Source organism: Eurosta solidaginis, chromosome 1 (assembly GCF_040869045.1).
Source record: "Eurosta solidaginis isolate ZX-2024a chromosome 1, ASM4086904v1, whole genome shotgun sequence".
NCBI lineage: Eukaryota > Metazoa > Arthropoda > Insecta > Diptera > Tephritidae > Eurosta > Eurosta solidaginis.
In genome coordinates, this window is record NC_090319.1 from 358418213 (window position 1) to 358435305 (window position 17093).

The following is a 17093-nucleotide window of genomic DNA, read 5'->3' on the forward strand; positions in this document are numbered from 1 at the left end:
AAACCAAACGGTTTGAATCCGTCAGACTCAGTGGAACGAGCTTATACGGACTTATTCTGTTCCTCATATGAAACTAATAACAAACCCTGGACTCCAAGTTTCATATGTAAAAGTTGTTTGCAGTCATTACGTTTATGGGAAAACAAAAAAGAGCTCATTTAAAGTATCAAACTACTGTGATTTGGCGTGAACTGTCGGACCATTACAGCGAATGTTATTTCTGTGTAGTAAACATAACAGGTATAAACGTCAGAAATCACTCCCAACCTACTGACTGATGTTCGACTAGTCCTTAGTGCTATATGTGTTCGAAATCAACACAAACTTCATATTAAAAAATTTATATTTATACAAAATAATATCTAAATATATCATCTTTCAAATATTTAAATAAAAAGAGTTTGACAAGAAAAGAAAGACAACAGAAGCCGTTGTCACCCCGTCTTCAGCAAGAAACGAGTTCCAGCAACAAAATTATTTGTGTGTAAACAGCATCTAATGCTTTTTAAAAAAAATTTCGAAAACGTCTTCCATTAAAGTATTTTTTATTTAACAAAATATCCTGCAGTTCTGATTAAATCAAGGGCGTCCAACCACACAGGACAGACTTTAGGGTACATGTTTTCTCAACATATCCACGATGGTTAGATAAATGCCTTGGAAAATATCCAGCAAAAGTACTTGATAATGGGCATGGTAGTAGTGCCCTGAAAAAGTGCTTGTCGAACTGGATAACTTTCTTGCTACCGCTAGAACAACAGGGTGAATTTACCTTGAGCTCGCAAACATTTACTAGTAAGAAAATATGAACAGTCGACAAAAACACACAAACAAATATTAATGAAAAAGTATGGGAAAAACGAATGAAATATCCGAATCTTTCTTGCTGCTATTTTTTTAACCGCAGATGTGTGTATATGAATTTAGCCTGAATTTTTTTCGTGCGAGATAAAATTTTAAAGCAGTTAAGATACAAATTAAAACTTTGTATTTTACGAATTAAGCGGGAATTCCGCTCATTGCTTTTAAATGTATGAAAACATTTATTTGAAGCAATTTTTAATTTTTTTTATAATTTTTTAAAAACTTTGTATTTAAAGTTTTAGTGCTCAGTTAACAGGTCCACTAAACCTTCTACCATGATCTCCATTCGAAATACTGTCTCAGTGCTGCTTTTCATATCGACTGCTAAGTGGAATATCACCCTGTCTCGGCTGCCGTTTCCTAAACGCCTTATCTCAGAAAACATTTGAATTGCGCCCTATTTCAAAATTTGTTTCAAAAACGCCCCAGCCAATATGTATTGATAGAGCATTTTTGAAACAGGATAGGATGATGCTCCACTCAGCAGTCAATATGAATCTGTCCAATTGTAGTGGTTAAGCGTTATTTTTATGCCTTTCATGAAAATGAAATGGTATATTAACTTCGTCACGAATCTCAAAAATGTAAGTCCTTAAAGGAAAATAAATAGACCCAGCAATAAGTATACCGAAATGATCATGATGAAGAGCTGGGTTGATTTAGCCATGTCTGTCTGTCAGCTTGTATGCAAACTAGTCCCTCAATTTTAGAGATATCTTGATAAAATTTGGTCAGCGGGTGTATTTGGGTGTCCGATTAGACATTTGTCGAAACTGGCCGGATCCGTCCACTATAGCATATCTCCCCCATACAACCGATTTTACAGAAAAGAAGATTTTTGTCATATCTTCTTCAAATTATCAGATTGAAGCTTCAAATATGCTTTCGTATATTGCACATATTCCTGTCTGAAAACTTGGATGAGATCGGTCGTACATATAGCATATATTCCCCACAACCGATTGTTCAGATAAGAACCTTTTCGTAATTACTGTCCCATTTTAACACATAGAAGTTTCAAATTTCACCGAATGCATACGTTTACGTCATATATTGTGCAATACGTGATTCGTTGTCATAGTTTTTACATGCAGACCACAAAAAACGTGAAATTTTGCATCGTCACACAAAGTACCTACCCATTTTTATACTCAGCTGAGCAGAGCTCACAGAGTATATTTATCCGTTGGGTTTATTATTATTATTATATTAGATATAGACTTCTATATATAAAAATAATCTGGGCGAAAATAGAAATTCATTTAGCCATGTCCGTCCGTCCGTCTGTCTATCGGTGAACACGATAACTTGAGTAAATTTTGAGGTATCTTGATGAAATTTGGTATGTAGGTTCCTGGGCACTCATCTCAGATCGGTATTTAAAATGAACGAAATCGGACAACAACCACGCCCAATTTTTCGATATCGAAAATTTCGAAAAACAGAAAAAGTGCGATGAAACTTGGTAGGTTGGTTTACCTTATGACGCAAAATAGAAAATTAGTAAAATTTTGGAAAATGGGAGTGGCACCGCCCACTTTTAAAAGAAGGTAATTTAAAAGTTTTGTAAGCTGTAATTTTGCAGTCGTTTTAGATATCATGATGAAATTTGGCAGTAACGTTACTACTTTTACTATATGTGTGCTAAATAAAAATTTGCAAAATCGGAATACGAACACGCCCACTTAAAAAAAAAACATTTTTTTTAAGTCAAATTTTAACAAAAAATTTAATATCATTACAGTATATATGTAAATTATGTCAAAATTTAACTCCAATAATGATATGGTGCAAGAAAATACAAAAATAAAAGAAAATTTCAAAATGGGTGTGGCTCCGCCCTTTTTCATTTAATTTATCTAGAATACTTTATTCTCATAAGTCGAACAAAAATTTACCAATCCTTGTGAAATTAAGTAGGGGCTAAGATTCTAGGACGATAACTATTTTCTATGAAAATGGGCGAAATCGGTTGAAGCCACGTCCAGTTTTTATACACAGTCGACCGTCTGTCCTTCCGCTCGGCCGTTAACACGATAACTTGAGCAAAAATCGATATATCTTTACTAAACTCAGTTCACGTACTTATCTGAACTCACTTTGTATTGGTATAAAAAATGGCCGAAATCCGACTATGACCACGCCCACTTCTTCGATATCGAAAATTACGAAAAATTAAAAAAATGCCATAATTCTATACCAAATACGAAGAAAGGGATGAAACATGGCAATTGGATTGGTTTATTGGCGCAAAATATAACTTTAGAAAAAAACTTTGTAAAATGGGTGTGACACATACCATATTAAGTAGAAGAAAATGAAAAAGTTCTGCAGGACGAAATCAAAAGCACTTTGAATCTTGTCAGGAATACTGTTCGTGGTGTTACATATATAAATAAATTAGCGGTACGCAACAGATGATGTTCTGGGTAACCCTGGTCCACATTTTGATCGATATCTCCAAAACGCCTTCACATATACAACTATCACCACTTCCTTTTAAAACCTTGATTTATACCTTTAATTTGATACCCATATCGTACAAACACATTCTAGAGTCATCCTTGGTCCACCTTTATGGCGATATCTCGAAAAAGCGCCCACCTATAGAACTAAGGCCCACTCCCTTTTAAAATACTCTTTAATATCTTCCAGGGTGTTACCCATGTCATACAAACACATTCCAGGGTTACCCTAGGTTCATTTTCCTACAGCTGAGTATGTAATGTTCGGTTACACGCGAACTTATCCTTTCTTACTTGTCTTATTATATATTTATCTTAAAAATCGCTTAAATATGTACATCTGTTCCCTATATATTTCTTATTTTATTCAGCCGATTATTTGGAGATTACAATTGGGATAAGATTATTGTTCAACCCCATTCATGAAAGGTATGAAGTTTTCGGCACAGCCGAAGACAGTCCTGTCCTTACTTATATTTATTTTTTTTTTTAATTTTACCAATGATTTACGATAACTTTAGTTATCGAATGATAAGTTGTAATCTGCTGTAACACCTCATAGCAAACGAGACTTCTCGATTGTTTGCATCATTCTGTAGTTAATGTATATGTGCTAAATGTTTCACATGTTATTTATTCTCATTACCCATTTTAATTATTTTTTTTTTTTAAACCACATGGGATATTAATGTCTGCGGTTGCTTAACTGTTGTGAGAATTTTGTGCTTGTCATTATAGGGGGATACAAATTCCTTGACTTTTGATCCCACAAAGATTAATATAAGTCGCTGGAAAACTCTATAAGTAATGAAGTAAACATAAATGAAGCCAAGAAATGGACAGAAATAAACCTCTCAGAAGCCATACAAAATTCTCTTCTTTATTCCGATGCTCACCATCTAAATGGCAATGCCAAAAACTGGTACAAAATCAGCAAGCGAAGCGCAATTATACAAATAGTAGGACAATTTAATTAAACTCACAAATACATAGTAACCAAGAAACTTAACAAATAATATACATGTTACATAAACTCACCACCTTTATATGCTTTAAGGTGTACTAGCGTGCTGTCTCACTATCCAGTAAATTTCATGAACTCAAAACTAACTATTAAGAATGGGGATCTGACCTCACATAGACTGAATGAGTCAATAGTGTTACCAGAAACCCAAAAACCCTATCAAAAGCCAGGATGTACATATGTTATGAAATAACTCCTTCCTCTTGGCAAACATTAGAAAATGTCTAAGACCTATGCTACTGGCTCCTAACGATCACAGTACGTGCTCCATCGTGCACTTCCTCCGTCTGCTATCACTGACGAGGTGTGGTTTAAATAATGTGACGCAAGAAGGCAGTGTGCAGTTAGAATACCCATCAGAAGCCTACAATTCTCTCTTTTAGTGACAAGAGTAACATTGTTAGTCTAAGGTCGTAAGATCTGTACATGATCTTCGACACTTTACAGCCCTTCGCTTGGTTTCACGACTTTCCTGCTTGTTCGATCATGTGCAACTGTCGTCCTCATCTATTATCGCCCAATCTTATTGGGACCGCTGCGGTACACGCTTTTTAGCAAGCTATTCCGCTTTTTTATTATTATGTATACTTATCCTCATCCCGATTCTTTCACAAAATAAAGTTGGACTCTCGCTCAGTGTTCGAAGTTGTGCTGTGCGTGACTCTTGCCTTAATAGCTGCTTGGCTGTAAATATTAAAGTTGAGGCGGCTACAATAAAATTGTTTCTCTCCAGTGTTTCCACAGCGATCCTACAGCTGGTAGGATCTGTTCGTTTCAGTAACCTCCCCCTTCCCTTACCTTTGAATAATCTATATGCACGATTATCTCCTCGTTCGCGACTTTATTGCCCAATGCCAACCTTCCACCTCTTTTGTGGCACTAAGAGGCAAATCTAAGTACAAGTGCCTACTTCACTCTCTTCGACAATTTGAACTGCTCGGACAACTTACTGTCTAGAATAATTGATGGATATTTTGGGCAAGATTTATCTTCCAGTAACACCGCTCCTGGCTTAAGCCTAGTCCATTTCGCAAGCGTATACCCCTTTATTAATAAGACCATACACGTCTTCACAGCGTTGGCGGTCAACGCGATATTAGATGCCCAGTTATGTATATCCCGAAGCGCTTGATCCATTAAAGTGCTAGTTGTTGGAGGGCATTTTCCACTTTTCACAAGTCCAATAACATTTGCGTACGCCGTAGGCTTATAGGTCCCTCGGCAAACCGCCTAAGCAGTTGGTTGATAACAAGCATTCGATACTGGCCTGATAATACACTGCCCTGCGGCGAGCACATATCTACTTATGTATTTCGTGGCCTCATAGAGCCCTCCTAAAATTCCTAAAATTTAGGATACAACCGATCCATCTAGTTAAGATTAGCCGTACTTCGTCGATAAAATTAAGACCAAATTAAGACAAAATTTGAGTTTAGAGACATTCCTACAAAGCCGTGGAACATCAGTTCCAAGGTACAGTGGTACAGTGCTTTATTTTAGTGTATGTTTCTCTCTAGAAGATCTCTTTGCTTAATTACTTAGTATAAAAGAGTTGAGCAACTTAATCCAAACCAGTTCGACGGTCCAGAGGTACTCAGGAACCGGTTCATAAGCTGGTACAAGTTTTGTCAAAGTGATTTGAATTACTGAACCAAACCAACTTGTTTTTTAGGGCTGATTTCAAGCTCATTCATATAATGAAATCAGTAATGAATTCAGAAAGTAAACAGTTTATTAAAATGCACTTAAAGATATAACTCAATATTTTTTTATTGACTAAAAAAGTATAAGAAAAATTATTTTCGCACCAGGGTCCACTTTCTCATTGAAGCTCCTAATGCATTTCTTGATGAACAAATTTATTAAAAAAAAAAACTAAATATAGACATATATGTAAGTTAAAATTTAACATAACAATGCATTTGTACATCCTCGAAATGTGTTTTAGGCCCATGCCATTGAACAGTTCTCTATTCGAACAAACAAAACCTAATCATTTGTCAGTCAGTATAAACAAGTTTTATAGCGTACAAATCGTTCCGGTCTAATATAGACAGAGATATTACGTTTAAATCAATCTAATCATTGACCATAAACCACCTAAATTATTTAGATATTTTTATTATGTCAATAAAAATATTTTTCCGTATTATTTACTGAGTTATGCGAAGACACAAAAAAATGTATAAAAAACTATAAAAAACAAAATTGACTTACATTCGTCCATTTGGATCGGACCAGCTAAAAAGTCGACGAATGCGTTCAGGATCCAAAGATTGCCGTTGACTTTGTTGACTACTAAAGGATGATTCTCTCTTGGAAGCCATTACGTTGCAGTCACTTTTTAAGATATTTAATCAAATTGTTAAGAACTTAATCAGATCTTTATGTTATATTGAACACGCACACAAGCGCACGCTTTTTAATGTCAATGCACTTTCAATTCAATTGATGGAATAGCAAAATGCAAATCCTTTAGAAGAATTTTAGTATAAATGGCAAGCAAACTCTTAGTAGTAGTTGTAGCACCGGTTTTGTTGTTGCTTTATTTGTTGAATTTTGATCGTTTAATTATTTGTTTGCTTTTCACTATGTGTTTACATTTTCTTGCGTTTTTCTTTTTGCGTTTTTCTTCGCTTTTTATCACCTGTAAATATTTTCAAGAAATTTGAATAACTTTTTACTCACTTTCATTTTCGAACATATGTACATTTGTATGCAAGCTCAGTGTACTAGTTTGTATGCACAATAATTAAAAGCTCCCGCTTATTAAATCACACGAAAAAAAAATTGTGATTAGTTGTAATGCAACGCACTTCTTTATGTTAATTTTTTTATACTCAGCTGAGCAGAGCTCACAGAGTATATTAATTTTGTTAGCATAACGGTAATCCGTAACGGCATAAACTAATCGAGATAGATATAGACTTCTATATATCAAAGTGATCTGGGTGAAAAAAGAAATTCATTTCGCCATGTCCGTCCTTCCTTCCGTCTGTCCGTAAACACGATAACTTGAGTAAATTTTGAGGTATCTTAATGAAATTTGGTATGTAAGTTCCTGGGCACTCATCTCATATCGCTATCTAAAATGAACGAAATCGGACTATATACACGCCCACTTTTTTGATTTCGAAAATTTCGAAAAATCGAAAAAGTGCGATAATTCAATACCAAAGGCGGATAAAGCGATGAAATTTAGTAGGTGGGTTAAACTTATGACGCAGAATAGAAAATTAGTAAAATTTTGGACAATGGGTGTGGCACCGCCCACTTTTAAAAGAAGGTAATTTAAAAGTTTGGCGGCCACCGTGGTGTGATGGTAGCATGCTCCGCCTACCACACCGTATGCCCTGGGTTCGCACACCGGGCAAAGCAACATCAAAATTTTAGAAATAAGATTTTTAAATTAGAAGAAAATTTTTCTAAGCGGGGTCGCCCCTCGGCAGTGTCTGGCAAGCGCTCCGGGTGTATTTCTGCCTAGAAAAGCTCTCAGTGAAAACTCATCTGCCTTGCAGATGCCGTTCGGATTCGGCATAAAACATGTAGGTCCCGTCCGGCCAATTTGTAGGGAAAATCAAGAGGAGCACGACGCAAATTGGAAGAGAAGCTCGGCCTTAGATCTCTTCGGAGGTTGTCGCGCCTTACATTTATTTTTTTTATTTAATTTAAAAGTTTTGCAGGCTGTAATTTTGCAGTCGTTGAATATATCATGATGAAATTTGGCAGGAACGTTACTGCTATTACTATATGTGCGCTAAATAAAAATTAGCCAAATCAAAAGACGAACACGCCCACTTTAAAAAAAAAATTTTAAGTCAAATTTTAACAAAAAATTTAATATCTTTACAGTATAAAAGTAAATTATGTTCTCATTCAACTCCAGTAATGATATGGTGCAAGAAAATACAAAAATAAAATAAAATTTCAAAATGGGTGTGGCTCCGCCCTTTTTCATTTAATTTATCTAGAATACCTTTATTGCCATAAGTCGAAAAAAAATTTACCAATCCTTGTGAAATTTAGTTAGGGCATAGCCTCTATCCCGGTAACTGTGAAAATGGGCGAAATCGGTTTGAGGTCACGCCCAGTTTTTATACACAGTTGATCGTCTGTCCTCCCTCTTGGCCGTTAACACGATAAGTTGAGCAAAAATCGATACAACTTTACTAAACTTAGTTCACGTATTTATCTGAACTCACTTTAACTTTGCATTAAAAATGGGCGAAATCCGACTATGACCACGCCCACTTTTTCGATATCGAAAATTTCGAAAAATTTAAAAAATACCATAATTCTGTACCAAATACGAAAAAAAGGATGAAACATGGTGATTGGATTGGTTGTTTGACGCAAAATATAACTTTAGAAAAATTTTGTAAAATGGGTGCGACACCTACCATATTAAGTAGAAGAAAAGGAAACAGTTTTGCAGGGCGAAATCAAAAACCCTTGGAATTATGGAAGGAATGCTGTTCGTGTTATTACATATATAAATAAATTAGCGATACCTGACAGATGATGTTCTGGGTCACCCTGGTCCACATTTTGGTCGATATCTCGAAAACGCCTTCACATATACAACTGAGGGCCATTCCTTTTTAAAACCCTCATTAATACCTTTAATTTGATACCCATATCGTACAAACACATTATAGAGTCACCCCTGGTCCACCATTATGGGGATATCCCTAAAAGGCGTCCACCTATAGAACTAAGGCCCACTCCCTTTTAAAATACTCATTAACACCTTTCATTTGATTCCCATATCGTATAAACACATTATAGAGTCACCCCTGGTCCACCTTTATGGCGATATCTCGAAAAGGCGTTCACCTATAGAACTATGGCCCACTCCCTTCTAAAATTCTCTTAAACCTAGGTTCATTTTCCTACATGGTGATTTTCCCTTATTTTGTCTCCAAAGCTCTCATCTGAGTATGTAATTTTCGGTTACACCTGAACTTAGCCTTCCTTACTTGTTTTTTTTGTTTTTTTTTTTTTTTTAACGAAGAAGGTAAATAATCACTAAATCAGTGCATGAGAGAAAAGTTGTATGCATATAAAAATATTTTTTTTTTTTTTTGTAAATAATTTTGTATTTTCGATATTCCTTTACAGTTATTTAAATCCACGTTTCAATTTCTGCCTACACTGTTCAGCACTGATTCAATATTGGACTTAAACCAAATTTTTTAAGATCTAGTCATAAGCAAAAGAGTTATTTCACCACTTTTCAAAGTTTACCTTCACAAAGTAGTTATAGGCTTTCAAAGTTCGAATTTGTACCCTTCAGAACAAAGCGAATCTATACAGGGTTATGGCAAAGCGAATTTAAGCAACTCGACAAGCAGAAAAATATCAGGTCAAAAGAAAATGTTTATTGATTTCGATTTATTGACATATTTTTATACCAAGGTGTTGTATGGAAAAAAAAAATTTCCGAAACATATTCCAGTAACCATTGCCGTTTGCAAAGTTTCTAATTTTTCTCTAATGTCAATAAAAAAAAAACAATTGCATGAAGCCAAATGAGCATTTATCGCTAATAAATACCGATAATAATATTGATATAATAGTGAGCAGCGGAAGTACTGCTTATAAAAGCTTTGCTATAAATCCAACATTACTAAGCACTTGAGGGCGCGCCTATAAGTATTCCACACAGTTAGGATTAAAAACATATAGAATGATGTATAAAGGAATAATAACAAACAGGCATTACTTAGAGATCAATTGCAAAGCGAACAGCGGGGCATTCAGTGATAAAGGCAATGCCTTAACACTACTATAAAGTATGAATATTGGAGATATCGAGTTCAATACTCAGCTTCCAAAAAGCTAGCTGCTGAAGAAGTGAAATTCAGAAATATATCTTACTTTATTTGAAGACCTTACCGGATTTGAAACACAATTGAGGTCTCTCTCTCTCAAAAGCGTAGAAAATTTGCCATAACACGTACAAATGGCCACATACTTAATTTATATGTTTTGCCATAATGAATTTTAAATACAAAATTTTAAAAAGATTTCCTAAAATGCTCGAGTTCTTATACTTAATTTTTATTACTTAATTGATGCGTTCTGTGAGTGTTGTATATTTGTTCTGGAGAAGGTGAAATATTTTCTACGCTTCCTACGTTTTTTATGTTGGCTGAGGGAATCGCTCTTTTAAAATGTAGAAAAACAGCAGAATCACACTCATATTTTTATATTTTTGTTTTTGTTTTTGCAATATTTGTATTTAAATTAAGAGTGCAAAAAGTTCAATTTCGAACTTCGAAATCCCATAACTAATGCACCGAACAGCAAAATACCAATTACCAATTTTTTAAAATATTGTCATCTAACTTCTTTAGTTATTTTCGATATTTTACAAAAATATTCTTTGTAAAGTTTTCATATTTTTATAGATAAACTGAAACTGTCTTCGCCAAAGAAATTTTCAAAAATCAATAGAAACCGATGAATTACCACTGAGAAGCTTACAATGCACGAAATACACTGGAAGTGCTTGCCAAACTACTGCCGAGGGGCGCTCCGCTTAAAAAAAACGTTTTTCTAAATTTTCGATGTTGCTTTGCCCGGGACTTGAACTCAGGACAGTCTGTGTGCTAGGAGCAGCATGCTACCACCACATCAGGGAGCCACCACAGGGCTATAAAACTGAGAAAATATTATTGTGTAAGTGTAATTTCTGTCCTCACTTATATCACTTGTCTTTACAAAATGGATTCGCACGTTCAGACGAGTATATACAATCACTTCAGATGAAAAGCGACGCTGATGTGTTTTCCGGCGAAGAAAAACGGAGCCATATTTTTTTTTTACAAAGATCATTTGAATTTGAAGAAAGGCGATGCTTTTGTAACAACGTAGAAAGTTGCATACATATAATTTATAGGATCAAAAATTATTGACAAACAAAAAAAAAAAAAAAGAAATTGGAAACTCTTCGTTTCGTTTGGATTTTTCAATTTACGGAAAGTAGAAGGTATCGACGGTTTTATGGCAGATGGTGTCGAAGTTTTTTATGAATGCAAAAAATTTGGTTTTCAGTATAGTCTTAAAGTTGCTGCTTCAAAACGGGTGACTCCAAATTGACTTATCATCTGGCATGGACAAGTGTTTTTACCCATTTAGCTCTACAACTTCAGTTTTAGCTCTAACTCTTTTTCGGTTCCTAATATGTTTAGCAAATCATATAGTAAAATTTATTTTTAAAGATTGTTTTATAAAGAATCATATTTAAAACATATTTTGATGGTGCGGTATTGGTCTGACTGTTGATGGCAGTCTGGTAATTTTAAAAAAAGTTCTTTACTGTAGTCTTGACATGTGATCAAATTATTTTTAGAATCAGTTCACCGCCTTTCATTATGGCTATCGGTAAATATTTTTCGAGCGATGGGGTTTTGTAAAAGTTTGGTCAATAACTTTTGAAGCTGTGAGTTTTTTTAAATATTCCAGCAATTATAATGTCTTTAAATGGTCTGATACACGATTTGCTGCAATTGCTTAGGTTTTTTCTCGCTGGTGTACTTTTGTTTGATTTTCTTTAAGGGACAACTTGGAGTTCGAAAAACTTTTTAAATATCTCTCAGGTACGAGAAAACTTTAAAATATGCCAAAATCATTTTTGAGAATATTTTCAAGATAGGCGATGTTCCATCAAGCCTCCAATATTAAATAACAAAAATTATTTTCTACTCTGCACCTATGAAAGCTGTATTATAAATGAACCTCTTGCTTTTATTATTTTAACTTTGATAATATGTCTTGAGCGCATTGTTACCAAATTGCAAAAGTTCGTGTCCTAAGTCTTTCGTTCATGCTTCTATCAGAAAAGGGAGATGACATGAACAGTAAGATCCGCGGAAGCCACAGGTCTGAGTTTACAATGATAGTTATCAGAAATAAAAAATTAATAGCTAGATGTAGGCAAAATATGTGGATTGGGCATAGTCATTCAATGTCTTTTTACGATATACTTGCTGCCTTGAGATCTGGTAACTCTGCCGCCCCTAATAACTGTAGCCTTGACCTGGCGAGCGCAGGACAAGAACACAAAACATGCTCAACTATTTCTTCCTGCAGCTCGCACTTCCTACACCTTCTCTAACCAGACTAGACCTAACTTATAATCATGTGACGGCGGAAGGCTGTGCCCATTTAGTATGCCCATTATGAGCCTTAAATATTGTCTCTTCAGAGTTATGAGCCACTTCGTGAGTCTAATATCGTAGGCTTTGCACATGCTCTTAGAAATTTTTCAGCCCCGTGCTTTTATCCACGCCTCTCCTTCTCGAGTCATCATATGCAGCTCCTGTCTTCTTTGAATTTCTTCCAAAGGGATTGGAACGTCTATTGTCGTTTCAGCGAGTGTTGCACCCTCCTTTGCCAACTCATCGGCCTTTTAGTTACCTTCCATCCCTTTATGACCGGGAACCCAGTATAGATATATAGTCCAACCTGAGGGAAGTTTTTCCAGTGGTTTTTTGCATTCCAGAACACTTCTTGACGAAATACTGTGTGAGATAATTGCCTTAATCGCCGTTCGACTATCAATACATATATAGTGACGCGACTGCAGCTTAAGAACGCCTTCTCAAGATATTCTGCTGCTTTCTTCACAGAAGGGATTTATTACAAAAGGAGTTTTATTATGATAACTGAAGCTGTAGATATAAACTAACGCCTGGATAAGAATAAGCATAAAATGTGTTTCGACAGTATGAATGTTGTTATACAACAAGTAATTATACTCATAGCTTTATAGATATGAAGATAACTAACCCAATGGAAATGCACTTTCCACCATCCAAAAAAAAGATGATGTGACGCGAAGAGCATGCATTATATCTTCTTCAGAACAGGCTTGGATGACTGCATTCCTACCTTTTGGAAATTAAGTGTACTCTGCCTGATAACCCATCGAGGCGATCCTATGAATCACTTAAAATACTACTTAAAAACTACGTCTAAAGTTCTGTCTATCGAATAGCGGAAAAAACTGACACCTAAAACAAACGAGTTCGTTGAAGTTTATCAACGCTGCTTCAGACCAAATTTTCTCGCGAAAAAGCTTTGACGATGCTCAAAGTTCTAAAAAATGCTCACGATAAGAGAGATGTACACAATATCTCGTCCACACTCAAGGCAGATTTTGACAGAATGAAAAGGAGTTATACCTATGGTTTTATACCTACGTTACAGTTCCATATAACGTGCTTTTAAGCATCACCACCAGCACTAAGTGAGGCTGCAGAAAAGGCGCCTAATTATCCTGGGATTTCTTTAGTCTGAAGCTGGAGTTTATAATTCTAGCAATATAACCAAACCACCATCATATGATGTAGTGTAAGGGCGTGCAATTGCTGACATATGCTTATTATTATTATTATTTATATCTTTGACCTTAACACCCACGCCATACATTTTTCTTTCTCTGATCTTGATAGAAAGTCAGTCTTGCTAAGTACTCGATCTCATTAAAGATAAGCTCCTTCGTACATTGGGAACCACGTCACTACAAGGGAGATACAGTTTTTCTGAGGATATTTTCGGGGCATAAATGCAAACCACGGAGAGGACGACCCGGTTTGAGTTTTTTCTAAATGGTTTGATGTGCGTGGTATCTAGTATCGAATAAGTGGGAGGACTAAAAGCTAGGAATTATGGCGTATGAGCGCAGCTAGATACGACCAAATTCAGGTAAGTTTTGCTGCTTGATACATTAGCCGTAAGGAACGCTTTTAACACCGCCAGATATGCATTGCCCTACATTGCGTTAGCGCTAAGAAGTCAAGTTCTTACGCTACACGCCATCGGAATCTATCTTTTTGTTCTTCCTGTAGCAGTAAGCCATCCAATAGGTGCGATCACTGTGCAACTGTATCCGATATGCTCTAACGAATTCCAGTTCTTTATAAATAAGAGCTTATTCTTGTGCAGTAAGCAGATCCAAGTTGTGCCATAGTAATGCGCCTCTTCTGGGAAGCCTGCTTTCCTCTTCTACCTCCAGGTTTGCACTCTAACAACGTGGTTCGCCGGACATTTATCATTTATGGGTTATCCAATTGGAGGATGTCTTACAGATCGCTTAATCATATACAAACTAGAACTGAACCAGTTATGGGTGCTGATGAATAGAACGTCAACTGCGATGAAATTTTCAATTTCCAATCATGGCATTATCCCAAAACACAGAGATCGTATGCAGTAAGCTCAATCAGGCCATGAAAGTCATGAAATTATGGATATACTCACACGGACTTCAGCTTTAAAGGGACTTCGGATTTAAAGGGAGAAAAATATTAATGCATTCCTTATATGTAAATTGAAGACAACTTTATGGTCTAAAATTTGTTTAACAAATTCAAAAGAGATAAAACCATTGCCACGGAAAGCTTCTGATAAGAAATAAATCGACTTTGACCGATTGCTGTGAGCCTGCTGGCGTAAAGCTGGGGGCTCAGCAAACTTCTAAGAAATATTTAGAGCGGCACGTCAATAAAACACCGGTACAAGTTTAGATTTAAATTTTCACCAAGCATCACTATTTACTAAGTCATTGACCGGCTTTCTGAGTTAACAATGCATACCTTTTTGTTAATGGATTTAGCTTTCATTATTTGCACAATTATGTTTATGTATACTTATTTGTATAAACATATAAACAAATGTTGCATTACATATAAGTTAATTTTCACAGCGTTTATTGTTGCATTCTTATTTCTGCACACTTTGTTTCAACATATTCCCCGCGTTCCAATTGGCAGTGATCCATGTGGATCATGTTATTGTTGCATGAGCACGTTACATTTCTATCAAGATCTAGATCACTGCCCACTGGAACGCGAGGATTGTTTTGCTATTATTAACAGCACACAATTTAGTTTATTACTTTAATGATATTTTGGTAAAATTAACGTTGCAATCAGCTGATTTCTCAAACGCAAAAGAAAAACAACTAAAAATATATACACACACGAAAAATGTATAAAAAAAATGGTAAGCGAATAAAAGGCGCGCTTCAATAACGAAAACTTCGGAAATGGCACGAATGAAGCATCGCACTCTAGCACCCAACAGCAACTATTAGACGTTACACCATCCACCATAACGCTCACCGCTCACTAACAACATTCAATGGCAGCGCGTTTGTATCCAATCGGCACAGCAATGCAGCGAAATATGCGTCACTCATACACACATACAATCACAAACACATTCGCGTGGACGCTATTTAGTTAAGCTACGTAAAAATCGAAAGCGAAAAGCAAATAAGCGAATGAAACTTAAAAAATAAATAAATTAAATCAGACACAAACAAACGAAAAAAAAATTACACAAAAAAGAGCTCAATAGAAGAAGTAAACTAAAAAAAAATTTGAAAATCAATGGCAGAGTAAATGTTTTAGCTCGTAAAATCAAAAAAGGTAAACAGAGAAAAACTTGGAAGCAAGGCATACGAGCGATTACAATATGTGCCTTATTTGGTATCGGTTCAAGATATATTTTGATTTGGTTTCGGTATAGGAGTTTACACAAAGTCTAGGGTAAATATTTAAACTGTGATGGCTGCCTCGAGTGCCACTGAAATAATTATGCTAGCATCGATGTTTTATCAAGAACATTCTGCATTCTCTTCGCTTTATTCGCAGATAGAATCACGGCCCTACGGAGCATCTACATTAGCGTTCATACTCCACAATGAATAGTCCTGCCAGAATTTGGCTGACAAAAAACTTTTCTCCCTCTCCATCCCTCCGTTCATTCTGTTATATCCCTCCCTCTCCAAGGTATTCTACATCCCTTCCCTTTCGCATCCCACTGACCAATTCCTATTTTTTTCTTTTTCTTCTTCTTTTCGCACTCTGTTGTCTCTTCCTTTTCATCTTAATCTTTCTCTGAGCGCTTGAAAGAAGTCCAGAAGTACTGATACGTTTTCATTGAACCTTGAATTTGAGATCTCCTTCCAGACCACTTTAGCTGTTATCAAGATAAAATGTTAGCAATCGCGGTGCTGTGTAAGTCATTTGGCAACTGTTTCTAAAGACGTGAAAGGGGTCTTAATTTTCTCGGATATCCAAATTGCGGCAAAGGCCTTTGATTCGTGTGTCGAAAACACAAAGTCGGTCACTGAATGCCACAGCTCTCTTAATGAAAACCCAGAACTTCAGTATCAACTTTGACACAGGAATATTGAAAGCAACTGTTTCCTTGATGAGCTGGCAAAGGAGAAGTACGACAGCCTGCATCCTTCTTAAAAATAATTCGGTAGGTATACCAATTGCTTACAAGCACAAACACTATAAGTAGGGTAAATATGCTCCGGTCAGCGCTTCCTACATGCGAGTCATCAAGTTTGGTTAGGCCTTCCTATGATAAAGAACGGCCTGACACTCTTTTGATTTTGAATAAGTCAGAGCTTTTGTCCCTGATAAGGATCATCACTGGTCACTGTTAAATAGATACTAAAGCTACTAGGATGGAAATAGAATCATTCGATTACTGCTGCTGTGGCAGATGTATTAAGGAGGAGGAAAACATACAGCAAATTCTGTGCCACTGTTGTCGCCTATCGGTTAGCCGTTTTTAGATGATCTTGCGGAGATTTTCAAGCTCGAAATGCAGGCGAAAACTTTATTTATTAACTCCACAATACGCTTTGATTCATGGTAGCTGGTGCACAAATGATAACTTCCCATTTAGGCCATGACAATGGGTCCATTAGT

At 35.9% G+C, this 17093-nt stretch overlaps 1 protein-coding gene across 2 annotated transcripts in view; it reads right to left on the reverse strand.

Annotated features, from left to right (window-relative positions):
* The window catches only part of snu (snustorr), a 212320-nt gene extending 196914 nt beyond the window's left edge, over positions 1-15406 (reverse strand). For both annotated transcript variants that reach the window (XM_067762750.1, XM_067762749.1), the window contains exons 1-2: positions 15260-15406; positions 6571-7000 (exon numbers count right to left, since the gene is read on the reverse strand). In XM_067762750.1, coding sequence (XP_067618851.1) covers positions 6571-6680 — 110 coding nt within the window. In that variant the 5' untranslated portion in view covers positions 6681-7000; positions 15260-15406. The remainder of the gene's footprint in view (positions 1-6570; positions 7001-15259) is intronic.
* Positions 15407-17093: the final 1687 nt, after the last annotated feature.